Raw genomic sequence first — 25,119 nt, 5'->3', positions numbered from 1 at the left:
CTTTGGCCTTTTCTCCTCGGGGTGCTTTTGCTGCCGCATCTGTTCTTCCTCAGTTTCGCAGATAAAGGTTAGTCCTTTTCTCCTCCTCTTCTACTACTCCTATTTGTCCTTTGCATGTTTAGAGGAGGTTTACATGCTCTTTATGATTCCTTGTTTGTAATGCGCAGTGTTAGTATTTTCGTAAGTCTATTGGCCGATTTAGTGATTCCACTCCTTATTTTGCTTTTCTAGAGAGAGGCAGTTTTGTCTTTGGAAGTCCTGTGTTTGATGTTTTTTATTTTTCTTTGTAGGTCTTTATCGCTTTTATACCTACTTCTTTTGTTGGCAAAATGTCTTTTCATATTCCTGAGTCCCTTTCAAGATGGGTAGACGATACTGTTCTTGAGGAGAAGTCTTTAGTGGATACCGACTATCTTTCTAAACTTCACGTTCATCATAGGATCTGTAGTCTAGAGGAGGATGAACCTAAGTATGAACTGTTGGCCCTGGGTCCTAGAGACCGAATTTGCTGTGGGAGGGTTGCTGATTCTGACCCTCACTTTTTCTTCATGTATGATTGCTTTTTTATCCGTTTCGGGGTTTCTTTAGCTTTTTTCGACTTTGAAATGGGGATATTGTCTCATTGCCGAGTTGCTCTGACTCAACTTCACCCCAATTCTTGGGGTTTTATGAAAATTTACCAACTTGTCAGCCGAGAGCTAGACTTTCGAACTTCCACAAAGATCTTTTTCTATATTTTTCACCTGACCAAACCATTTAGTGGACAAAATAATAAGCAACAGTGGATATCTTTCCGGGCCATCCAAGGTCAAAAATTTTTTTCTATTTTTGACTATTCTTTCCATGATTTTAAAAATTTTTTCTTTAAAATCCAAGATGTAGAGGGTCACCATCCCTTTTTTCTTGATGAGAACAACAGTCCCCAGTTTCATCTTTACTAGTTGGAGGCCTCTCCTGTAGATAAGTATGGCTTGGATGACTTGGACGAGGTTGAGGAGGCTGTATTGTGGTTCTTCTGAGAAGTTTGGGGGAGAGCCCCTAATTTGAATACTAAGAAGTTTCTTCTGGGTTCTCCAAGTTTTGTGCAGACCCAGCTAGGTAGTTTTCTGTAGTCGTTTCTGAAGGTTCTGACTTGTGATATTTTTCCGACTTGTAGACTAATTTCTTGTTTCTTCTTTTCAGAGATGGTGAAGAGTGGATCTAGTGCTTCCTACCAGAAAGTCCAAGATGCTAAGAGAAGAGCTCGGGCCTAGGCTGATGCTGCGAGGGCTGCTGGCGTTCCTCCTCCTCCTCCTCCTCCTCCTCGTGATCTGGGGACCTTTTCTCGCCCTATTATGGTAATCTCTGCCTCTGCCTCTCCTTTTCCTCCTCCTGTCCCTCCAGTCTGACCTCCCTCCGAGTCAGAGAAAAAGAAACGCAAGACCTCGGAGTCTAGTTCTTCTCCTTCTGGGGAGGCCAACTTTGATGGTCCTAAATTCGTTCGGAAGCACATCTTTTCTCAGAGCCAAATCGACATGGATGATGCTTCCCTTCAAAACCATCTTCAAATTATGATTCGGGGGGGTGTTTGGACTGCTGGGGTTTGTACGGCTCTTCTTGATATTCAGGACAAGACTCATTTGAATTCTTTGGGTTATTCCCAAAGGACTGTGGAGGAGCTTCAGGGGAGGATTGTCCTGTATCAAAAGGAAGAGAAGAGGCTTTAGGAAGAGGTTGCCTGGCTGAGGGAGGAGCGGACCCGGCTTCAGGAGAGGGAGAAGAAGCTGATGGACCAATGTGCCATGGCAGAGGGCCTGAAGGAGAAGGCAGAGCAAAACTATGTTAAGCTCTTCACTAAAAATATTGATCTTCAAAAGCAATTGGATTTGAACCGAGAATCCTATCAGGACTTGGAGGATTCCGTAGCGGAGAGCTCGGAGGAGGCTTGGAGGATTTTTAAAAAATAGGTCGGAGTTATTGCTCCTGACTTGGACCTTTCTCCCCTCCACCCCGACAAGATTGTTATTGATGGAGCTATTGTCTCCCCTCCTCGTCCTGCGACGGATTCCGAGCTGAAGACTCGCGGACAAAGGCTTATTGAGTCTTCTCCTCATGAGGAGCAACAGGAGGGATTCTTGCCGACGTCTTCAAAGGCTCCGATTTCCACTGTTGAAGAGATCGCTCTGACCTTTCCAACTCCTGCTTCTGATCCGAGTTCCTCTCCTTTAGATGCCCCCAATCTACCTTCCCAGTGATTTAGCTATGTCAGGGCTCGACTTGTGGGTCCTTCTTTGAAGAATTTTTATTTTTTATATTTGTGACGGTTGCTCTTGACTCTTTTTTCGACCTTTTCAGGGTTGTTAACAAAAAATAGCGTTTTTAATTCACCCTTTTTTGGATAAGGGTTTTTAAGAAATATTTTGCGTTTGTATGCTTTGCTGTGATGTTTATAAGGTTTTTATAAAAAAAGCCTTTTGGTTTTGAAAAAAATCTTTTTTCCTAAGTAGGCTGTTTTTGTCTAAGTTACTATAAGAGTTTTCGAAGACTTGAAACAGCCTTTGCTTTTTGAGGGATTTTCTTATCTCTTTTTGTATTTCTCACAAATTCAATTTTTGCTAATTTGAATTGTTCGCATGATTTAGGTTATTTTTGTGATGCGTTTCCATTCTTCTCGGGTTTCTGACTAGTAGGTTGAAATGTTCCCGAGTTATCATGATCGTCTTTTGTAACCTTTTTTCACAGACTTGTATCTCGTCATTTTATCCTACCGACCACTTAGGTCGGGCATGAGATTTTTACATTTTTTCGAGCTTAAATCGATGCGTTTTGTAGAATAAATGGTAACAGTAGTGGCATTATAGAGAGATAAAATAAATCTTTCTTTATTGATGGAGGTAGTTTTTTATCTTAGCTACTAAGGGATTTTAGGAATTATTGACTCTTAGCCTCCACTTTGATACCTCGTTAAAACCTCCTTCAGGAAAACCCTTTTTTGGAAAAAAACTATGAAGTCGGGAAAAAGAGTACATCAAGGAGTGGAGTTTGCTTATAGCTATAGTACCTCTTTATGTTACAAGCATGCCACAATCTTGGGAGCTCAGCACCACTCAAATCGGATATTTTGTTATATCTCTTTCCTAGGACCTCACTTATCTTATATGGCCCTTTCCAATTAGCAGCGAGCTTTCCCTCACCCGACTTGTTAACACTGATGTTATTTCTAATCAGAACCGAGTCGTTTGAGGTGAAAGTTCTTTGAATGACTTTATTGTTGTACCTGTTTGTCAGCTTTTACTTTAGCACTGTTTCCCTTATCTGGGCTTGTTTTCGGACTTCAGGGAGTAATTCAAGTTCTTTGTGTGCTTGAATGTTGTCGACTTCATCATAGAACCCCACCCTTGGACTTTGCTTGTTGATTTCCACTGGTATCATGGCTTCTATGCCATAAGCAAGTCAGAAAGGGGTTTCTCCTATTGCAGACTGAGGCGTAGTCCGATATGCCTATAGTACTTGAGGGAGCTCTTCAGCCCAATCTCCTTTTGCATCTTGTAACCTTTTCTTTAACCCGGCCAATATGACTTTGTTGGCTACCTCAGCTTGCCCATTTGCTTGTAGGTGTTCCACCGAGGTGAACTGATGCTTGATCTTCATGCTGGCTACCAAGTTTCTAAATGTAAAGTCGGTGAACTGGGTACCATTATCAATGGTGATGGAGTGGAAAACTCTATACCTCGTGATGATGTTCTTATAGAGGAACTTCTGACTTCTTTGAGCTGTGGTAGTGGCCAATAGTTCTGCTTTGATCCATTTCGTAAAGTAGTCTACTCCCACTATTAGGTATTTTACTTGTCCAAGCACTTGAAGGAAGGGCCTGAGTAGGTCTAATCCCCATTTCGTAAAAGGCCATGGAGAAGTTATGCTGATGAGCTCCTCGGGGGGAGCGACATGGAAGTTTGCATGCATTTAGCATGGCTGACATTTCTTTACGGACTCGGTGGCATCTTTTTGCAGGGTCAGCCAATAGAACCCGACTCGGACTACTTTCCTAGCCAAAGACCTTGCTCTGAGATGATTTCTACATATACCATTATATATTTCTTCTAATACCTCTGTCGTCCTTGAGGTCGGGACGCACTTCAACAATGATGTGGATATTCCTCTTTTATAGAGGATATTTTTCACCAAGGTGTAGTTCTGTGCTTCCCTCCGGATTTTCTTGGTCTCTTTTTTCTCTTTGGGTAGGATGTCGAATTTTTTGTATTCTATTAGTGGGTTCATCCATCCAAGATCTAATACAGATACTTCAAGGACATTTTGTTTAGCCTCTATTTTCACAATAGAGGGTTCTTGGAGAGTTTGTTGAATTAGGCTTTTATTATTCTTTCCTGGCTTGGTACTTGCTAACTTGGAGAGGGCGTTTGCTCTGCTATTAAGATCCTGAGTTATATGTTTACCCTTGGTTTTTGAGAACCGCCTAATGTGCTCCAAGGTTTTGTCCAAGTACCTCTTCATATTGGGGTCTTTAGCCTGATACTCCCCATTGATATGAGAGGTCATCACCTGAGAGTCGCTGAACACAATTACTTTGGTCGCACCGACTTCCTCTGCTAGTTTCAGCCCAGCGATCAAGGCTTCATATTCTACCTGGTTGTTGGAGGCTAGAAATTCAAATTTGAGGGAGACTTCTATTTGAGTACCCTCTTGATTGACCAATATTATGCCTACACCACTTCCGACCTTGTTGGAAGAGCCATCCACATATAATTCCCATGCTGTGGAGGCTTCCTCTTGATCTCCTGCGTATTCTGCTACGAAGTCAGTAAGGTATTGAGCTTTTATTGCTGTCTGAGTTTCGAACCTAAGTTCGAACTCGAATAATTCTATAGCCTATTGAACCATTCTGCCCGCAATGTTTGTCTTTTGAAGTATTTGCTTCATGGGCTGGTTCGTTTGGACTTTTATTTTATGAGCTTGAAAATAAGGCCGTAGCCTTCGAAAGGCTACTATTAAGGCATACGCAAACTTCTCGAGTTTTTGATACCTTAACTCGGGGCCTTGTAGGACTTTGCTGGTGAAGTATACTGGATGCTGCCCGACCTCATCTTCCCGTATCAGGGCTGATGCTACAGCCTTGTAATATAGGACGAGTTCCTCTCCAATTTTAGATCGGGTCAGAATTAGAGGTTGGCTTAAAAACCTTTTGAACTCCTAAAATGTTTCTTCGCATTCAGGGGTCCATTCAAACTTGCATCATTTTCTTAGTATGGAGAAAAGTGGTAGGGATCTTAACGCTGATCCTGCCAAGAACCTGGAGAGAGTTGTAAGTCTACCATTTGGCTGTTGGACCTCCCTCAAACAAGTCGAGCTTTTCATTTCCAGGACTGCTCTATACTTATCGGGGTTAGCTTCTATCCCCCTTTGTCTTAGCATGAATCCTAAAAAATTTTCAGCTTCCACTGCAAAGGTGCACTTTGCAGGATTCAACCTCATCCCATGCGTCCTTATAGTGTTGAAGACTTGCGATAGGTCGGTCAGGAGGTCAGCCTCATCCTTGGTTTTTACTAGCATATCGTCTACGTATACTTTCATTAGACTCCCAATGTGAGGTACTAACACTTTATTCATCAGCCTTTGATATGTGGCTCCTGCATTTTTTAACCCAAAAGGCATAACCACATAGCAATAATTCGCTCTAGGCGTGATGAAAGATGTTTTTTCTTGATCCGACTTGTACATCAAAATTTGATTATATCCCGAGTACGCATCCATGAACGACAAGTACTGATATCCCTAACTGGAATCTACTAGGGTATCAATATTTGGAAGTGGATATGGGTCCTTTGGACACGCCTTGTTCAGGTCGGTGTAGTCGACACACATCCTCCACTTGCTATTATGTTTCTTGACTAGCACCACATTTTCCAGCCATGACGGATATTTGACATCTCTAATGAAGCCAGCTTCTAGAAGGGCTTGTATTTGTTCTTCCACCACTTGATCCCGTTCAGGTCCGAGCTTCCGTCTTCTCTGCTGAACGAGTCGTGATCCAGGGTACACAGACAGTTTATGCGACATGAGTTCAGGACCTATCCTTGGCATGTCGGAGGCTTTCCAGGCGAAGAGGTTGGAATTCTCTTGTAGGAGCCTTATAAGCTTCTATTTTAAATCTTCCTTCAGGTTGGTTCCTATGTTGGTATTCTTTCCTTCCCCATTTCCGACCAGTACCTCTTCAGTCTTTTCCCCGGACTGTGGTCGTAACTTTTCTTTAGCTCGAACTCCTCCGAGCTCAATGGTGTGAACCTCCTTGCCATTTCCTCTCAGGTTTAGGCTTTCGTTGTAGTACTTTCTTGCCACTTTTTTATCTCCCTTGATGGTTGTGATTCCCTCTAGTGTTGGGAACTTCATGCAAAGGTGGGGGTAGATACCACCTCTCCAAGCTGATTAAGTGTCGTTCTGCCTATTAAAGCATTATAGGCCGAGCCCACGTCGACGACTATGAAGTCGATGCTCAGAGTCTTGGATTTCGTCCCCTTTCCAAAAGTTGTGTGTATGGGTATGAATCCTAGTGGCTTTATTGGTGTGTCCCCCAACCCATATAAGGTATCAGGGTAAGCTCTTAACTCCTTTTCGTCCAATCCCAGCTTGTCAAATGCTAGTTTGAACAGGATGTCGGCCGAGCTCCCTTGATCCACCAGGGTTCTATGTAGACGAGCATTGGTGAGGATCATAGTAATCACTACCGGATCATCATGTCCGGGAATGATGCCTTGCCCATCTTCTTTGGTAAAAGAGATGGTCGGGAGGTCGGGCAACTCGCCTCCGACCTGGTAGACTTCCTTCAGGTGCCTCTTGCGAGATGACTTTGTGAGACCCCCTCCGGAAAATCCCCATGAGATCATATGTATATGTCTTTTTGGGGTCTGTGGTGGTGGGTCTCTTCGATCCTCCTCATCTCGCTTCCTCTTGCCATGATGGTCTGACCTTTTCATGAGATATCTGTTAAGCCGACCTTCCCTGTCTAGCTTTTCTATCACATTTTTCAGGTCGTAACAATCATTTATCGAGTGCCCATATAATTTATGGTACTCGCAGTACTCGCTATGACTTCCTCCCTTCTTGTTCTTGATGGGTCGAGGGGGCGGTAGCCTTTCAGCGTGACAAATTTTCTTGTAGACGTCGACTAGGAAAACTCGTAGGGGAGTATAAGAGTGATATCTCATGGGCCTTTCAGGCCCGACTTCTTCTTTTTTCTTGGACTCTTTCTCCTTCTCTTTTGATGAGTGAGTGTGCCCAGGTCGCTAGCTTGGCTCTCGTAGCCTGACGTTTTCTTCCATGTTGATGTTCTTTTCAACTCTTTCTTGTACATCACTCAGGGAAGTCGGGTGCCTTTTGGAGATGGACTGGGAGAAAAGACCTTCTCGAAGTCCATTTACTAGGCCCATGATTACTGCTTCTGTAGGTAGGTCTTAAATTTCTAGGCACGCCTTGTTGAACCTTTCCATGTAATCTCTCAAAGGTTTTCCGACCTTCTGTTTTACTCCCAAGAGGCTCAGTGCGTGCTTTACTTTATCCTTCTGGATTGAAAATTGCATGAGAAACTTTCGTGAGAGGTCGTCGAAACTAGTAACCGACCTGGGAGAGAGGCTGTCGAACCACTTCATCGCTGCCTTTGTCAAGGTTGTTAGAAAGGCCTTACAGCGAGTAGCATCAGAAGCGTCGGCTAAGTACATCCGACTTTTGAAATTGCTCAGGTGATGCTTTGGACCGGTAATCCCGTCATATAGGTCTATATCGGGGCTTTTGAAGTTCTTTGGAACTTTTGCCCTCATTATGTCCTCATTGAACGGGTCTTTTTCCCCGAACAGACAGTCTTCTCGGTCACTATGAGAATTTCGACCTTGGAGATTGGATTCCCACCTCAAGAGATTTTCTTCAAGCTCTTTTCGTCGCTCGACTTCTCTTCTCAGGTTCCTCTTTGCTTCTCGCTGTCGCTCTAGTTCTTGTTCTAACTGCTCCAGCCGTCCCTAGTGGCCGTAGAGTAATCCCATGAGGTCGGCAGCGTAAGGCTGCCCCCTTTTTTCTGGTCCGTACACCTCAGAGGGAATTCCCCTGAGGTCTTTTTCACTAGAGGGCCTTCGTGGTGCTGGGCACCTGCTCCGTGCAGGGATACTATAGTCCTGTCGTTGTTGGCTACATCTAACTGCTCTTGCTCTAAATCAGATGCAGTGTGCCCATTCGAAGGCTGGTCATCCGCCATTATTGGATGATCATTCAGGTTCTCCGGAAACGGTGCCAATGTTACGTGGGTAATCTAAAATTGGTGATTTGAGCTTGAAGGATTGGCCCAAGTATTATGAAAAGGTGGTTTCCGACTTGTTGGCGTTCGGGAGTCGCCGTCCGAATTGTGTGTTTGAAGGAATGGGGGTGATATCTGCAAAGACACTCCGATGCCTAAGTCAGCAAGGGGTTAAGTAGGTTTAGAGAGTATTGGAACTTAGAGATACCTAAGGGGTGTCAGTGTATTTATAGTGGTGATACAATAACCACCGTTGGAGTAGTTTCACTTTTGGAGGTAGATAACCGTCCCTTTATCTTAGGGTAGTTGGGATATGACTCCTGGAAGTGGGTTGAAAGATTTTTGGAGCAGTTACTTATTTGAATAAGTGTTATCTGCCAGTTATCCATCGAGCTTGACTTCTTTGGGAAGGAGTCTGTGTCAAATCCGACTTCTTTAGAGAAGGTCGGTGAACAATGAAGGCTAATCTTTGAATTAAACCTTTTTGGTTTATTTGAATATGGGTCATAGTATTAGGCCAGTGTATAAATACTTTTTTTATTTTTCTTTTTTATTTAAAAGGAATATTAGTTAATAGTTAAGGCGATTGCGATTCATTAAATTTAAGAAAAAAAAATACCAACACACACTCAGGTTATAACTTAGTTATATACGATGAATACAGAGTAAATATAATGCACAAGTGAGCTCTGCCAAATCTATAATCTATTAATCTTAACTCTAGCCTCTAGTGCCACTTCTTTTCTCTATGCCTATATTATTTTATATTTTTGGGTATTTAAGTATTTAACTCTATGACTACTTGGCTAGTAGTAACATTGAAAATTGGAATATCATATTTTCTCACTGCGAATGAATTACGTTGAGGTTTGGTTTGGTAAAGTTTTTTTGAAAAGATGTTTGTATTTTTTAAAAATTCAAGTTCTTCATTTTGTGTTTGGTAAATCAAAACTAATTTTTAAATTTAATGCTTATATTTATGTCTATTATAGTATTTTAAAATTTTAAAAGTTATTTTACCAAATGCAATTGTTATTACTTGTGTTTATTAAAAACTATTTTTAATTGATTTGATTTACCAAATATAAATATTACAACTTTTAAAAAACTATCTTTTAAAAGTTAACTTTTATAAACTATTTTTTGAGAAGTAAAAATTTTATCAAACAAATCCAAAGAAAGGTGGAAGCCCCAAACCAAAAATGAAAAATTGAATTAGCCCAATATCTGTTCTGTTGTGGCTTTCTCTTGGGCTTTCCTGCTGGCCCATCTCATAGTGTTGTACATTGTATGTTCATTTTGACTTGGTTGACCAAAATTAGATTTGGATGAGTCATGAGTGGATGCGCAACAAACTGAAACTAATCACCAATGACGGCAGTGGTGGCGGCTGCAACAACAGCAGTTTGAGAATGAGATGACACAAAACACAATGACCTTAAACTCAAGCAGGTAACTCCCCTTCCTCTTTCTAGTTTCCATGCACGATGTATAACAATGTGTACTAATTTCTTTATATCAGGCTTCTTGTTTATTAACTTTTATTTTTTCTGATGTTTTTCATATATCTTGATTCAGCTGAAAAATGCTATGCTTCTAACATAGTGATAGAAACAAACTCTTAAAAAACAAGAATTTGCATGAAGAGAATGTGTGTGTATATATTTACACTTAGTTGTTCAAAAAACAATGAATGTAGTGTCACGCCATCCAAAAAACATATAGCTGATATCAAATCGGTTAGACCCTACAAAAAATGGTGAACACTGTATGCTAAGAAGAATTTCTTGTACTGCAGAAACATGATTAGTACAACATGGTTCTGTCAAACTCAAATTTGTTAGTTGGTTAATAGCTAGGAGGTTTCACCAAAAATTCTGTCCAGTTTAAGTTTGTTCTTCACATCTTCTATCTCTTTCCTTTGTTTCTGTAAAGGAAAAATGTTAAAGCATCTATTCATTATGAACAAAATGCATGGGCAAGCAAAACAGAAAAAATATAGAGCTTTGGAATGTTATGCTAAACCACCTTAGACAATGCTTCCCATGAGACATCATATTTCTTGTATTGTAAGAGCCAATCACTAGCCATCTCATATTCAATTGTATTGGCTTGAGCACAATGTGATGTTGATACTGCATTTCTCTATAAAAAGCAAAGAACATAAATATGGATAGAAAAAGGGAAAAGATAAATCAATCGGCAAATTGAATTTTATGGTACCATTTCTGGGCGCAGCCTTTCAGGTGGGATTCTGTCAATGGTCAAATGACCATGGAATTTGCGTTGCTTGTTGGGTTCTGTTAGAGTTCCGTTTCGGGCACTGACAACCCTGCAAGTGACAGAGTTTTAGGGGTATGCTTTAGGAAGAATAAGATGATATTATCATTATTACAATCAAGACAAATAGAACAATGAATGAATTGCCTTCCATCCCCAAGAACAAGGCATCTCCTATTAAACTCAGACATTGCATACTCAGCTTTATCTTTTGTCTTGAAAATAACCAGTGCTCTACCTGTCATCCAATGATAAAAAAAATCAAATCAAATCAAATCATAAGTTAAGCATCAAAAAAGGCATATTATCATATTATGTATGGGGAGTTTTTTTGTAACCAAAATGAAAGACCAATAATAAAATAAAAAAAATGGTTATATAGTTAAATATGTAAATACCATAGTAATCATTGGATTTCACACTCTGTTCTATTATCCTTGCGTCAACCTTCATTCGGAGAGCAGACCAAACTATGTTCTGAAAAATTTGAAGAAAAAAAAACGAGGACCATCATTAGAGAAAAACTGATAATATAAAATCGACACCCAACTTTACTCCTAAGTGGGAAAAAAATAACTCCCATCTCACTTCAGTTTGTCTGTCATATCCATTCTGAATCTATACATAATCCATTTCCACACACAAGACATAGCAGACTTTAAAAATATGTCATAACAAACTATATCATTTGCTCGTTGGAATTTCCATGAAGTTGGTTAGAAGCATAATTGGTTGAATCAGTCGTCAACAGTTTAATGAGCAATATTGACATTGAAGCGAGATCCCTTCTGTAGAAATATCCAAAAAAAAAAAAGGAGTTGCAAATCTGAATAATATATACCTCTACGTCAATGGAGGCAAAGGATGGATCCAGATTACTAAGCAAGACCAGAGTACCCATCTCCTGTGCGTCCCGCAATCTTTGGTCCCAATCCTAGAATTATTTTTTTATGAAAAAAATGCACAACATTGATTTCACATTATATCTGTATGATACAAGTATACGATACAAACTGTTGTGATGTGTTGATAAATTGTTTGGACTGAATTAAATCCAGTAGCACCGGGTGCAAGATACCAAGATTTCCAAAAAGGAAAATGTGAACAAACTTCCATAAATTCTGTTTTTGTGTTCTTTAGGAAGAGATACCAGCTCCTTCTTTATTATCCAATTAAGAAAAAGATATTTTCCATGTAAACTTAAATGTGCCAAAAGCCTAGAGCCAGGAATCTGTAGCAAGTATTAGAAAAGCAGAACCAACCGTTTTCTTAAACCACCTCCTTCTTTCCTGCAGAAACAACAAAAATGAGGGGGTGATTATTTCTCAGTCTCAACACACCAAGCAGAATAATTAATATGTATCTGATTTGTTTTTCCCAGTCAAGGATTAATCCTTCACATAAGTAGATGAAATATGATAACAGTTACGGATGAGACTTACAGCATCTGGTCTTTCAGTCACCTCAATAACTCCCCCAGGTGTTTTGACTCTGCTCTCGTCCTGTCTGACTTTTGCCACTTCCTTGTCAAATTCCTTGTCCTTAAGGGATTTGTTAGGTTGACTAATGCTCAAACTCCTATTGATCTTCCCCTTTTTAAATGGAAAAGAATGTGATAATGATCCCTTATCATTCAACATTTAAGGAGTGATTAAGGAAGGACTCCCATCATTTTATCCAAATAATGAGGCAAAAAAGAACTTCAATATCATAATATTTACTGATGAATCATACTATTACAATATTTGTGTGGTTATTTTTCTCAACTCAACAAACAAGCAGATAACAGATGTTATAGTGTATCTAATTTCATTTGTCCCATCTGGGTTAGTCTTGTAAGAAAGACATTTATGATGGCAACTATCACGGGTGACACTTACTGGATCTGATCTTCTATTAGTGACCAACTTCTCATCTCCAAGCTTCCTCTTCTTATATGGAAAAGAATGCAATGATCTCTCAGCATCCTACATTAATGAAGAGTAAGTAATAATACTATCATTTTTTACCAAATAATTAAAATGAAGAGGAAACGTGAAGAATTTTGATGATAAACTAATTAATGATCAAAATGGTGAACCTTCCAGATTCCTACAATATTGTCATCAGTATGTTACTCAACAAGCCAAGCAAGCAGATACTGAAGCTATGGTGCGTCTGATTCATTCCATCCATTTAGGATTGATCCTTCAAGAAACAAGTTAAAATTATGTTTGTCATGGATGAACACTTACTGCATTGGGTCCTTTAGTCACCTCAGTAATCTTCCTGCATCTATTGACTCCTTTATCCTGCCTGAGTTTTTCCCCCTTTTCATCTAACTCCTTCTCCATTGGGAATTCGCGACTTGGACTAAGGGTTGGATTTTCATCTTCAACCTTCCTCTTTTTGTATGGAAAAGCATCTGGTGAACTCTTTGGCACAACATTCTCAGACGTTCTCACTTCAGCATTATGTTCAACTTGCTTGCACAACATGCCAGAAGGATCACTCCTAGTGTTGATCAAAGTTTTAGGTCGTGTCTTTGTCCTAGCCTGGAGAGGTTTACTCGGATTACTCTCCCATTTTCCGTTAAAGAAACTTCTAACTGCATGACAGTAACACAATGAATTAATGTAAATAGGAATGTTAATTTTATGCAACTACAGCCTGTGTACTGAATAAATTTAATAATTGTTCCACATTAATAAGCCAAACAGTTTGTAGTTTCTACATATGATTTTTGCACATAAAAATACCAAATGTAAATAACTAACCTTCAATTCCATCTATAAAATCTGGAAAGTTATCAAGTATTGCACGCCTTCCAACATCAAAAGCACAATTGAAAAAGAAATCAGCTGTCTTCAACTCTATTTCAGATGGTTCAGTATTTCTCTTGTCCCTTGATGTGCAAACCACATTGCATTTTCTAATAATTGATTCCTGAAAACAAATTTGGAAATGAGAGGTATAAAAGTAGCACACTTTACCATAAGAATGACAGAGATTATTTCCCCAACTTCATCAAGTAATATTACATAGTGCATGGGTTAAAAAGTTTTCAGAGCAACAACAACAACAAAGCCTTGTCCCACTAAGTGGGGTCGGCTACATGAATCAAACGACGCCATTGTGCTCTGTCATGTATCATGTCTACAGACCGTTTACATGACAAATCATATAAATAGAGCCTAATCTCTTATCAACATAACTGCAAGCAAATGCAACTTCTTTCACTCATTTCTGTTGATAATACTATACTATAGACAATATAGGGAATTCAGAATTTGAGATAATGAAATAATAGTACAAAGTTACCAGAGGAGTGACATTGGAAAGACCTTTGCCTGCACCAGATGCCAAGAACAACTCATTCCAACGAGGCTGATAATCCCCCAAGAAGTTGCGAACCTCGGAGGGACGAAAAAACCAGACAACTTTGAGCACCTTCTCATGTGTTGGTCTCTCATACATCTTCACAAGCTTACCAACAGAAGTTTCAAAATGCTGATCAAGGTAAAAGTAGGCACAGTCATAGAGAAAATATTCAACTCCCTCATAAACAAAGGAATCATAGAACCTAAAATCTTTATTTTTCTGACCATGTCCCGTCTGATTTCCCCACTTAAAATCAATCAAATCTCCAACCTTAGCACCTGACATGGCTACACTCACCAATGCTCAGAAACCTGATATAAATGAGTAAAATTACATATTAGAAGTAAAATGCTAATGCCAATAACTTAGGGATTAAGAAGGCAGTTATTTTTAGAAGTAAATACGAGTCCAGAAGTTGTAGGAAGGGTTTCCATTTCCAATAATAGTAAATACGAGTTTTGAGTATCGTACTCCATTTTATAATGAAGTGAGAGCGAAAATGGAGAGTATTAAGTTGAGGTTACGTTTGAAGGTGATCGGAGCAAAGAAAGGTAGCAAGTGGCAGCAACAGACTCGGAAGGAACCGACCATTTTTGCGCAGAATGATGAAATTGAAGGCGCTGCCTGCCGAAGCTAAACGACAACGTTTTGGGTGATTTGTTGTTTCATATGGTTACAGAAGCATGCAGTATGGGACCAATGGCAATGCGTTTCTTATTTTTTCTACACACTCAAATGAATGGGACTCGGTGGTCAAGGTCAACGCTCCTCTAGTCAAAACTGTTTTTTGCTTGTGTTTTCTTTCCGCCTAATTTCTTTCTTTCATACAAGTAGGATGAATGTTATATTTTAATATTATAATTTTTTTGTATTTTTTAAGAAAATTCTATTAAAGAGTTAATAGAATATTTATACAACGTGTAAAATGGGTTATATAAGTTATAAAATAAATATCATTCATAATATTCAGAATAATCATTCGAGTATTAGGGATAATAATAAAAAACTTAAGTTGATTTTGGTATTATCGAACTCTTAACCTTTTGGATCTAGATTTCTAATACCATATTATAATACCACTCATTCCAAAAGCTTATACTGATAAAAAAAGTAACACTAATAATTATATCTCTAATACTTTCTAAACCTCTATTATACATATTGTATAAGGTGGAAACTCAGGTACAGTCAATTTCACATGGAGTTGATAGCTGAGAGTCGTTAGATGAAAATTTAGTCAAATCAGTCAAATCATCTAATAGCTTTCAACTATCAACTTTACGTGAAATCGACTGCACCTGAGTTTTCAGCATTGTACAAATATTTCATTAACTCTCTACTTCTTCTTTTTAAAATTATATATAACAAAATATGAGATATACACAAATCGGATATTTTAATTTTTTTTATTTTTAAATATAAATTGAAGAAATCGAGTACAAAAATAAAAAGGTTCAATTTCTATATTTTTTAGATATGGAACGATTTGATTTCTACTTTGTATCGTCTTATATTTTAAAGAAATATCATAACAGTCTACAATTTAAAAAAAATATAATTATTAGTCTAATATCAAAAATAAAAAATGACATGCAATTTTTATCTTGTACGTGATAAAACAACTCAACCATTTGTATTTTCACTTTTACGGAAAGATGATTTCGAATTTGATACTACTTGATACATGTATGATCAACCATGAGATATGAATACAAAAATTTGACTGCTGATTCTCTATTTTCACAATTTTTATTTGAAAATATGGTGGTATTTATGTAATTATAGAGTGTCTTTCTTCCATTCTCATCACAGCCAAAGATTAAAAAAAAAAAAACGTATTTTCTCTAAATTTATCTCTCTTTATTTGTTTCTTTGTGCCACTTTTATTCTTTTTATCCTCTGAACTCCTTTTCAATTAGTAGTTGTTCTCCTTGTACTGCCTCCTGCTAATTGCTATGCTGCTTCCTGTCACTATGTTTAGGGTAAATTTTTTTTTCTATGCGTTTCTGATTTTGAGTATTTTGGTTTCTCCCAAATTTTTTTTTCTCTTTTAGCTTTGCGCTGCTTTTTTTTTTTGAAAGACTAAGTTTTGTTTTACTTTCACTCTTATTGCTAATAATTACATGTAATATTATTGATATTAATTACATGTAATATTGTTGATATGTCTTTTTAACTCATATTTAATAGTAGTTGATATTTATTAGTTTCTGACTCATTTAATAGTAGTTAGTATTTATTAGTATAAGATAATGGGGAATTTAAAACTAAAGATAATAAAAAAATGGTCTAATAAAAATAGAAAGACTTTTATGGACATACTGAATAAGTGAGCGAAGAATGGGCAGTAAGAGGGGGTGAAGAGTGAAAAAAGGACAATAACACAGCAGTTTGGGAAGAAATAAATAATAAACTGGTTACAATTGTTGAAAAACAATTAAGAAGAATGAAATGAATTTATGTATGATTATGATATTTTAAAAAGAATAAATTTATGTATGACTATTTATTCATATAATATTATTTTAAAGATTTCAATATATTAAAAACAATCAAACCAAACATGTTTTCAATGTTTTCATTTTTTAAAAAACAATGATCAAAACAAACATTTTAAAATATGAAAATTTGAAAACAAAACCAGTTTTCAAAAAATAAAAACAAAACGTTTCCTCGTACCAAACACTACCGAATTCTTCCCTTTTCTTGTTTTTTAATTTTCAGGACTCGAATGGTTCTATTGGGAATAATATATGTCAACTACATTAGCAATTTAATTAATTGTATCAGTTTAATATATTTATCATAAAATTAGGTTTAAGTTAACAAATCATACACACATCAAAAAAAAAAAAAAAAAAATCTAGTATGAAACATACATGATACATTAGCTTCATGATGAGAAGCAACTGCGCTAAAATATATTCATGATGAATCTGATAATAAATTAAATTTACAAATGTATGCTATCCTCCCCCACCGTCTTTGGCAGTGGGAAATGAGAAGCAGCTCGAAAGGACATAAATATCGACAGCTAAGAAGAAAAACAATAGCGCGAGCAGGGAAGGGAAGGAAGATACTTAGATACAGGTTAAAAAACTCCTAAAGCTACCACGTCAAAAACACCAAAGAGAAGAGATTCCTTTTTTATCCACTTCTCTTTGATATTGCTTGGAAATAAGTGAAGAGGAAACCAAGAAAACTGCAAGGGAAGGGAAAAGGAATAAAGACAGTAAAAAAAAAGTAAAAAAGAACGGGGTCGGGGAAAACCAAAGCCACCAAAATGGATTGACCTATGTATATTTTCATTCAAATCGGAAGAGACCACCTATTGGCTTGGCGAGTCATATACAGAGAACAATCTACTAATAAACGGCAATACAGCTGCAAGCAGCGCATTCGGACACTCCTCATGGGGTAGATGGCCACACCCAGATACTGCAACTAGTCTCTGCAGGGGGAAAAGTATCCGCATGAATTATTAGCAAACTTCGAAAAAGGATGAAGTCGTATGTCTTGAGAAGTAACAAGTGAAGTTCAAACAGGTTGCAACCATTAGGATATAGGGACCAAGATACTTACAGAATTTACAAATTTTGATGCCATTGCTTGGCAGGATTTCAGAGGGACGAGGGAATCTTCAGCACCAGCTATGACTAATACCGGAATGTCTTCCACAGATTCAAGCAACAATTCTGCATTTTGTGCCGTAAGGATGGTTTCAGAAGACAATTTTCCGATCTCGTGAAGTGCTTCATCCCAGCCTTCGACATATAGTGGAGCCTAACATATGTAGAAGCATTATGAGTGAAAGTAAATTAAATATGTCTCCGGAAGAGATAATATAAGCATTATGAACAAACACCTAGTTGGGAAGAAAAAGAAACATAATATATAACAATTTCAGAGCAGAGTTTTCAAATTTGGAAATTTTACCATGACTTGCCAGGATAAGAAAAAGGTTTGCGAAAGAAAAACAATTGAATAAGGCTCTTAAACCTCCCACCAAAGTCCTTCCATAAAAATGTTTAACATAAAAAACAAGAACTAAAGGTTTTTATAAGTATTCTTAGGCATTATAAGTCTCTGATAGTTCATTATACAATATTTATATTTGGTTAAGTAACAAGTTTTCTTTCCATACAAGTGACTTGCTATGAGTTAGCTAACAAAAGCGAAAACATATAATGATGCACCTTAATAAACTTTTGTTGTCAAATCTAACAGCTAACAACATACCTTGTAGAGAGTCAAAACTTCTGCCGTCAGTTTGGTAGCATCATACCATGAATGACGATTCACCACTTGAGTGATTTCTGCTCTTAGAAGAGGACGAACCAAATGTTTCTTTCCAAGCGATGTATGTAGAAGGATTCGAGCAAAGGAAGGGACTACTTCCCTTGACAAGCTCACATTTAGCAATACAACCCCTTTCACAGTAACCTGAAAACCAAAGAGCGGATATGAACACATTTAAATCTATGCAAAGTTACTAATCATTTAGCAATACAACCCCACTATTCCCTATTGATCAGGACCAAAGAACAAGAATCAGTTAAATGAAACGCCATTGTGATCAACATCACAAAAATATGTTATTAACCTAGAAACACACATTAGGTGTTGCTGAATTTCCAGAAAAATATTGTAGTTTTGAAAGAAACCTTGAAAGAGGCTTTGCTATTATCTTGATACATTGTCAAAGTAAAATATTTTACCTAACCATCCAATCATGTGTTCCCATCTCAATAAACACTGGACTTTCACACTCACTGTCACTATATATATCATTAGTAGAAAGCGTATTTATTTCTTTTTAATTTACATTTGATAGTTTATCAAAATTAATCTCTTATAACGCTTCACAAGTCCATTAGTCTTGCTTTACTTTACACACAATTCAGATAAAAAGCTCAGCTAATCAAAGTTATCTAATATGCAAAAGAAAGTAGAGAGAGGAGGGGGAAAAAGAAGGAAAAGTACGCACATTGAAAGAATTCATCGTTGTTTGAACTCTTTGTGCAGCCATCAAAGCAAGCAATCCTCCATCATCATGACCAATTAGCACAACTGAAGAAAATCCAATCTCAGAACAGAATGATAAAAGCAGGTCAACCTGGAAAAACAGAACTCCATCAGATACGTCATACTTAGTTTCCAGAGAGAGGAGGAAACTGAAAAGGCCATTAACTGAATATAAACTGAAAACTAGCCCTTGAAAGTTAAAAAGTAAACCCACCTCTTAAATGGGAAGCAATCTGTTTATAGCTCTGGTTTCATGGCTAATACTTGTTCAATTAAAACTAGAGCGTATAAAACAAATAATTCCTTCTAGTAAAATGACTAATGATAAATAGTAATCACCTGATTATCAAGTTTATAAGGATTTGGAAGTTCTTTTTTCTCCCAATCCTCCCGTCGTAACCTTGAAGTTAAGCCCCAGCCAGGCCTATCAAATGCAGCAACAGTGCAATTACTCTGCTGAGCTAAAGGTCCCAATACATGCCGCCAAGAGAACACTCCTCCACCAAACCCATGGATTAAAACAATGCCTACTTGGCCAGCTGCCTTTAAACTTTGCTCCAAATGCAAAGGATTTGATTTCATTGTTTCACTGCCTTCGTGAATTTCATCTAAATGCAATGCAGGGATATCATCAGAGGTAAAGAGAGAAGTTTCAGGACCATCTAAAAGAGGTGCATATAGAGAAGAGCCATGGAATTGATTGCTATAGCTCCTGCAGAGTTGTTGCTGGATTTTTGGAGTCGCAGACAGTAACTGTCTATTGAATTTCTGCAACCCTCCAGCTGTTGATGAAGTGCTGCAAGAAGTACTAGATTCAAGGAAGGACGATGCTGAGGACAAGCTAATTGAGGGTGAACCAGGCAGGCTGAGCTTATAATGGAGGGTAAGCCCTTGGCAGCTGATGAATAAGCTGTCTGAGTCAGCAAGTAATCTGACAGGCAGTTCTTCATCGCGAGCTGGTCCAAAAGGTCTGCGCCTCATCTCAGTGTCACTTTTGGGGGTTTTTCCCCCAGAAGCAGCAGGAGATCGTGGGACCTTTTGATAGCTAGAGAAAACATTTTTGCATGAAAGGACCTGCATAATTAGCAAAAACAAATAAATAAATCATTTTCTAACATAGGTGTGCCATAACAAAGGAAACAACTCGAGGCTTGTGAATCCAGAAATTTGCTTGTGCTGGAGAATAATATTGCTTTAGAACTACGTAATTCCAAAGAAATCAAACTACAAAAAGAGCATAAAAAGAACTTTAAAAACTTACAGCTTCAGGATCAACTCGATGAAACAGAAGCTTTCTCCTTGCTCTGCAGCTGGTTCTATAGGCAACCACAGTATGTCCAAGGGCAAACACAACTGATGACAGAAACAAGACAGGCATTCCCCATGATTTCTTCAAATGAAGTCTCTTCCTAGTAAGCGAAACCGAAGCTTCCGCTTCAATCTGGGAATTTACACTGAAAATGCAAGCTTTCACTGAAAGAAGGACAATCGAGAGTAAGGAGGACAGAGTCACAGTTCCAAGGTAAGGACCGTGGGAGAGACCGGGAGCATCACAAATGGAATAAACACCTGCACTCACAGGAAAGGGATAAAAAATGCAAGCCCAACATGAGAATGGAACTTTTGTAAATGAACAAATTAACAAAGCCCAATATAAGAAACATCGCCAATTCTGCACGCAAACAATACAAATAATGCAAAATATACAAAGTAATAAAGAAAACGTTTAACCAAAAACCAGGTGAAATAAGAACTTGTAAGTTCAAATTTAACCCCCACAAAACCAATACTTCTATTTTTTTTTTTCTAGAAGGAAGAGATAGACGAAAATAGGAAAGACAAATTAGTCTGCAATTCCTGGTGTATTTCAGCTTTATTATTTATTTGATATATAATAATAATAACAATAACAACTGAAAATATGATTTAGTATGTAAACTTCATGATATTATTAGATGAAGTGTAACATGCTCTTTAATCTGCCAACGAATTTTTCTAACAAAATATATACATGCACCACGGAAGAAGCGCCAGAAACGATACAAAGAACAATCTGAATGGAAAACAAACAAACAAATTGGAGTTTGATAGACAAAGCAAGCAATGTACCTTCAACAATGTATCTTCAACAAAACAGATGAAAAGAAAAAGTGTTCTGAATAAAGTAAGGTTTAAATAAAATGAATGAATCCTTGAAACACCAGCAACAACATAGGGATCTGTATTATCATCATAGCGAAAGCAGAAAAAAGGAGAAGAAACGAATCATACAGATAATGATGACGGATCTTATGATAGAAACGAGAGGAATATCCGTCAAGGAACTCTTGAAAGCGTATAGTCTCAAATGCTCTCTAAAGCTGTAGCACCTGATGCACGTGAAGCTGGATATCAACGTGCAAGGAACAACCACGTCCACCATCGCCACCAGCACCGGCAGCGACGACACGAGAAGAGACGCCACCAATGCCGCCACGAAGAAAACCGTCCGAACGCACCTCCGAAGCTTCTCGAAGCACTGCCCTCCCCTCGCCATCTTCAACAACAACCAAAATTGAACAGCAACGGTTTCCGCCGCAGGCAGTTACACTTTGTTCGAGAAATTAAATACCAATTAAAATCTCTTAATTAATCAATTAATTAATTAAAAGACTTCAAGATCTCCGTTTCCGATGTCCAACCTAAACCCTATCTCAGCTAAAATAAACGGTTTCTTCTGCAGCGGTGGCTCGTCGCCCATTTCCGGCGGCTGAAGTTCGCCGGAACGATTGGATGTGAGACGAGAAGTGTCCACAACGCCTAGGGTTTTCCAGTGGGAACGAACGCAGAGCCAGAACGAAAAAAAAAAGAGAGAGGGTTGAACGATGCGAAAAAAAAAATGCCCTCTCTCTGATTTGAGTTTTGAAATTCCCTTTTCCCTTTCACCTTCTCCAACGCCTCTTTCTTCTATCTTCCTCCTCCTTTTTTCGTTGCCTCCTTCTCTTTATATTTTTTATTATTAAATTTTGGTGACCCCGTTATTTAATTCCAAACTTATATCATATATCAGTTATTTCTTAAAAAATTTAATTTGAATATATGATGTATAAATACTGACACAAGTACAGAATACTATATAATATGGGATATGCAAATACACATATAAACGAATTTAAAATTTTTATAAGATTAAATACGCTAACGTATAATAATATTTAAATATGTCTAAATATATTTAAAAAAAATATTTTTACTAAAATATCGTTAGACACAAGAAACATACGTATTAGATAAAATTAAAAAATATCTATTACGGAGATCCACAAATTAAATAAGTGTTCATATTTCATAAATTTAAATGCGTCTAGAGTATAGGATAATTTTAGATACATATTTAATTATATAATATTATATTAATAAAAATAATCACTTTTAAAAAAATAAATATAATTAAATTATTATATAAAATATTTTATAGTTGTGAGTATATCTAACTTAAATTCTTTTAAAAAATAAATGCTCCTCTCAATTATATATTAAAAAAATTAAATTATATTTTATATTGTATGCCTAATCGCCTATGCATACGCCATTAAACTTAAATAGTTAGGTTAGATTGGTAAAATATTTACTCTTTAAAATCAATTTATCAAATTTAAATTTGAATATTAAAATATAATTTTTTAAAAATAGTAATATTTGATAAATTAAATTAAAATATTTTTAATAAATACAAATAATAATAATTATATTTAAATAAATAATTTTTTAAATTTAAATAGACTAAATTAAACATATATAATAATAAATTTAAATATTTAGTAGTATATAAAGTTGCATATATTAAAATTTTATTTTTTAAAAAATAAAAATTAATTTTTAAAAAATATCTTTAAATATTTTTAAAAATATTCATAATTTTTAAAATTCAAAATATATAAATATAATTTTTTATTTATCAATGCAAATACAAACTGAAGTGTTTGTAATTTGAAAAAGTACAAATACCGCTCTAAAAATCTTTATCAAAATTAAGCCTTATTATATATTTAATTAGGAGTTAAATTATAATAATTTACGTTTTTATAGTCTTATGAATATAGACATTTTGTAATTTAATTTAATCAAATATAAAAGTTTGTTATATACTTATATAATAATCATATACAGGTAATTAAATTCATTAAAGTCATATTTAAAAAAAAAATTAAAACCAACAGATAAAATTTAAAAGATAAAAATTAAAAATAAAAACTAAATTAAATCTGTGTATTATATTTGATATAAAATATATTAAATTGAGTTATTTTTTAATATTATTTTCGGTTAAAATTGTGTCTCTAAATTAAAATATTTAACTTACTAAACACAATATTTAATTTGAGTATCTCAATCTAAGTCTAAGAAAACAAACACAATTTTAAAAAATAGAAAAAAAAATCTAAACTTTCGGGATCCTTAATCTGTAATAATTAATAAATACTGGCATTGTTGACACTTGACAGCCAGGAAATCATGATTAGTTTAAGACTTAAAGTAAAACGGTGTATTATTTGACGTTTTCTTTTGTAACATTAGAGATTAGTGACTCTCAGCCGCTGCAAACTTGGCACCTTTTAGCACGTTAATAATAATTCAATATTTTTTAGGTGAAAATTTATGTGCAGTTGATTTTACCAGAAATTGATATTTGAGAGCTATTAGATGATTGAACTGTTTTAACTAAATTTTTATCGAACGGCTCTCAGATATTAATTTCACATAAAGTCGACTGCATCTAAATTTTCACCTATTTTTTCGTGTTTATTCCATGTCCACCCTACATACCCCGTTCATGTTTTACCAAATTTTTGGTTACACCAATGCTTGTCAAAAAAAATAGTGAAAAGTAAAAATGTTTCGCCATTTTAGTGATTTTATCATTTTACAGTTAATATGTTTCCAATAATGTCAAATATAAATGATTAACCAAATTAAAGCATAAAACTAAATGTAATGATATATATTTGTATTGTTGTAATGTAATAATAAATATAATACTTTATCGAATGATTTACCAATTTGGATTGTGAGGTGATAATATTAATTGAGAGAAATTAAAAGGAGATAAATTGTGTTTCAAAACATAATGCAACTAAATAAGCACATTTAAAAAATACACTACTTAATCAAAAAGTGTGTCAGGACTCAGGAGAAGGGGTGTGAATTAACAAATACATTGTGGCAGTGGTCTTCTTGAGCCCAGTAACGGTCTTAATTGATTATTTTAAGCCAAGCATGCATGTTAACAAAATGTTTATGCATTTTAAAATTAACCAATATTGTTATTTTACGTGAACGCCGTTATAATTAGCTTTTTGCATGAAATTAGCATCAGAAACATATTATTATTATTTGTTGCTATTGAAATTGACGTTCTCTTTTCACCAAAAGGAAAAAAAGAACTTGACGTCCTAAGCTAAATTGCATTTCGTTGTTAAGTTTTTTTTCTTAAATTGTATAGTATATATAGTAATTCCATATATATAAAATTGTAGTTGAATATTAAAAAAAGAAAGTTGAATAGTCTCAAGTAGTTGGTATGCCTTGTCTTACATATTATATTCCTTCATGATTAGTCTGTACTGCAATATAACGAGACTGAGTAAAATTTCTCATATTGGAATAAAATATTTGTTATATTATAAAATTATTCATCTCAAAAATTTAAATTGATAAAAAAATTAATATTAATAGTCATATTCTCTAAAAGAAAGTTTTATTAAAATTTGATCAGCACTTATTTAGTAAAAGAAAAGTAAGTAATCACACATGATTAAAAATACTAATAATAGCCGATTGATAACTACAAATCACAAAATTTACTGACTCTAATATTATGTCATAAAACTATTCATCTTATAAATTTAAGCTGATAAAAAAATGTAATATTAATGGTTATATATCTAACATAATTTATAAACTTTTTTGAGTATTAAATTTTGTTTGGATTGAAAATAAAAATGAAAGAATTAAGAGTATTTTGTTAGGACATAGAATAAAGAAGGGAGCAGCGAGTAGTCCGAGAATGTAACGGTAAAGGCTGAGACAGGTGGTCCGGTGTGATGGACCGAAACATAATATAGATCCGAACCAGACCCCACAGCCATCAGCCTATGGCCCCAACCTAGTACAGTCACTATCACCTCTCGCACCCACAC

The 25,119-nt window shown here is 36.1% G+C and overlaps 3 protein-coding genes across 3 annotated transcripts; all 3 read right to left on the bottom strand.

The window, feature by feature from the left end:
- Positions 1-9,925: 9,925 nt before the first annotated feature.
- On the bottom strand, positions 9,926-13,108 carry LOC130941991 (protein ANTI-SILENCING 1-like). The gene is made up of 9 exons (XM_057870652.1): positions 12,790-13,108; positions 12,436-12,522; positions 11,998-12,147; positions 11,818-11,844; positions 11,397-11,489; positions 10,954-11,032; positions 10,499-10,793; positions 10,304-10,420; positions 9,926-10,202 (listed from the first exon to the last, which is right to left on the bottom strand). The coding sequence occupies exons 1-7, from the start codon at positions 13,030-13,032 to the stop codon at positions 10,579-10,581; spliced, it is 894 nt and encodes a 297-aa protein (XP_057726635.1). The 5' UTR covers positions 13,033-13,108; the 3' UTR covers positions 9,926-10,202; positions 10,304-10,420; positions 10,499-10,578.
- An 89-nt stretch (positions 13,109-13,197) lies between these two features.
- LOC130940130 (protein ANTI-SILENCING 1) lies at positions 13,198-14,288 on the bottom strand. The gene is made up of 3 exons (XM_057868178.1): positions 13,856-14,288; positions 13,312-13,480; positions 13,198-13,211 (listed from the first exon to the last, which is right to left on the bottom strand). The coding sequence occupies exons 1-3, from the start codon at positions 14,198-14,200 to the stop codon at positions 13,198-13,200; spliced, it is 528 nt and encodes a 175-aa protein (XP_057724161.1). The 5' UTR covers positions 14,201-14,288.
- A 2,491-nt stretch (positions 14,289-16,779) lies between these two features.
- LOC130941990 (uncharacterized) lies at positions 16,780-21,910 on the bottom strand. The gene is made up of 7 exons (XM_057870651.1): positions 21,212-21,910; positions 20,202-20,509; positions 19,280-20,014; positions 18,903-19,031; positions 18,155-18,358; positions 17,498-17,698; positions 16,780-17,366 (listed from the first exon to the last, which is right to left on the bottom strand). The coding sequence occupies exons 1-7, from the start codon at positions 21,474-21,476 to the stop codon at positions 17,244-17,246; spliced, it is 1,965 nt and encodes a 654-aa protein (XP_057726634.1). The 5' UTR covers positions 21,477-21,910; the 3' UTR covers positions 16,780-17,243.
- Between the last annotated feature and the right edge of the window lie 3,209 nt (positions 21,911-25,119).

The sequence above is a fragment of the Arachis stenosperma genome, chromosome 7, assembly GCF_014773155.1.
Source record: "Arachis stenosperma cultivar V10309 chromosome 7, arast.V10309.gnm1.PFL2, whole genome shotgun sequence".
Taxonomy (NCBI): domain Eukaryota; kingdom Viridiplantae; phylum Streptophyta; class Magnoliopsida; order Fabales; family Fabaceae; genus Arachis; species Arachis stenosperma.
The sequence above is the reverse complement of the archived record's forward strand: the minus strand, read 5'-3'. Positions and strand labels throughout refer to the sequence as shown.

Excerpts from the sequence above, each read along its gene's own strand:
- LOC130941991 (XM_057870652.1), bottom strand. The coding sequence starts at position 13,032 with ATGTTGTGCAAGCAAGTTGAACATAATGCTGAAGTGAGAACGTCTGAG. Across the intron at positions 11,490-11,817 it reads GGAGGTGGTTTAAGAAAACG|GATTGGGACCAAAGATTGCG; the intron begins GTTGGTTCTGCT and ends AAATAATTCTAG. Across the intron at positions 11,033-11,396 it reads TTGCCTCCATTGACGTAGAG|AACATAGTTTGGTCTGCTCT; the intron begins GTATATATTATT and ends CAAATTTTTCAG.
- LOC130940130 (XM_057868178.1), bottom strand. The coding sequence starts at position 14,200 with ATGTCAGGTGCTAAGGTTGGAGATTTGATTGATTTTAAGTGGGGAAAT. Across the intron at positions 13,481-13,855 it reads TTTCCAATGTCACTCCTCTG|GAATCAATTATTAGAAAATG; the intron begins GTAACTTTGTAC and ends ATTTGTTTTCAG.
- LOC130941990 (XM_057870651.1), bottom strand. The coding sequence starts at position 21,476 with ATGGCGAGGGGAGGGCAGTGCTTCGAGAAGCTTCGGAGGTGCGTTCGG. Across the intron at positions 20,510-21,211 it reads AAGATCCGTCATCATTATCT|GTGTTTATTCCATTTGTGAT; the intron begins GTATGATTCGTT and ends CTGTGAGTGCAG. Across the intron at positions 18,359-18,902 it reads CAACGATGAATTCTTTCAAT|GTTACTGTGAAAGGGGTTGT; the intron begins GTGCGTACTTTT and ends TTTGGTTTTCAG.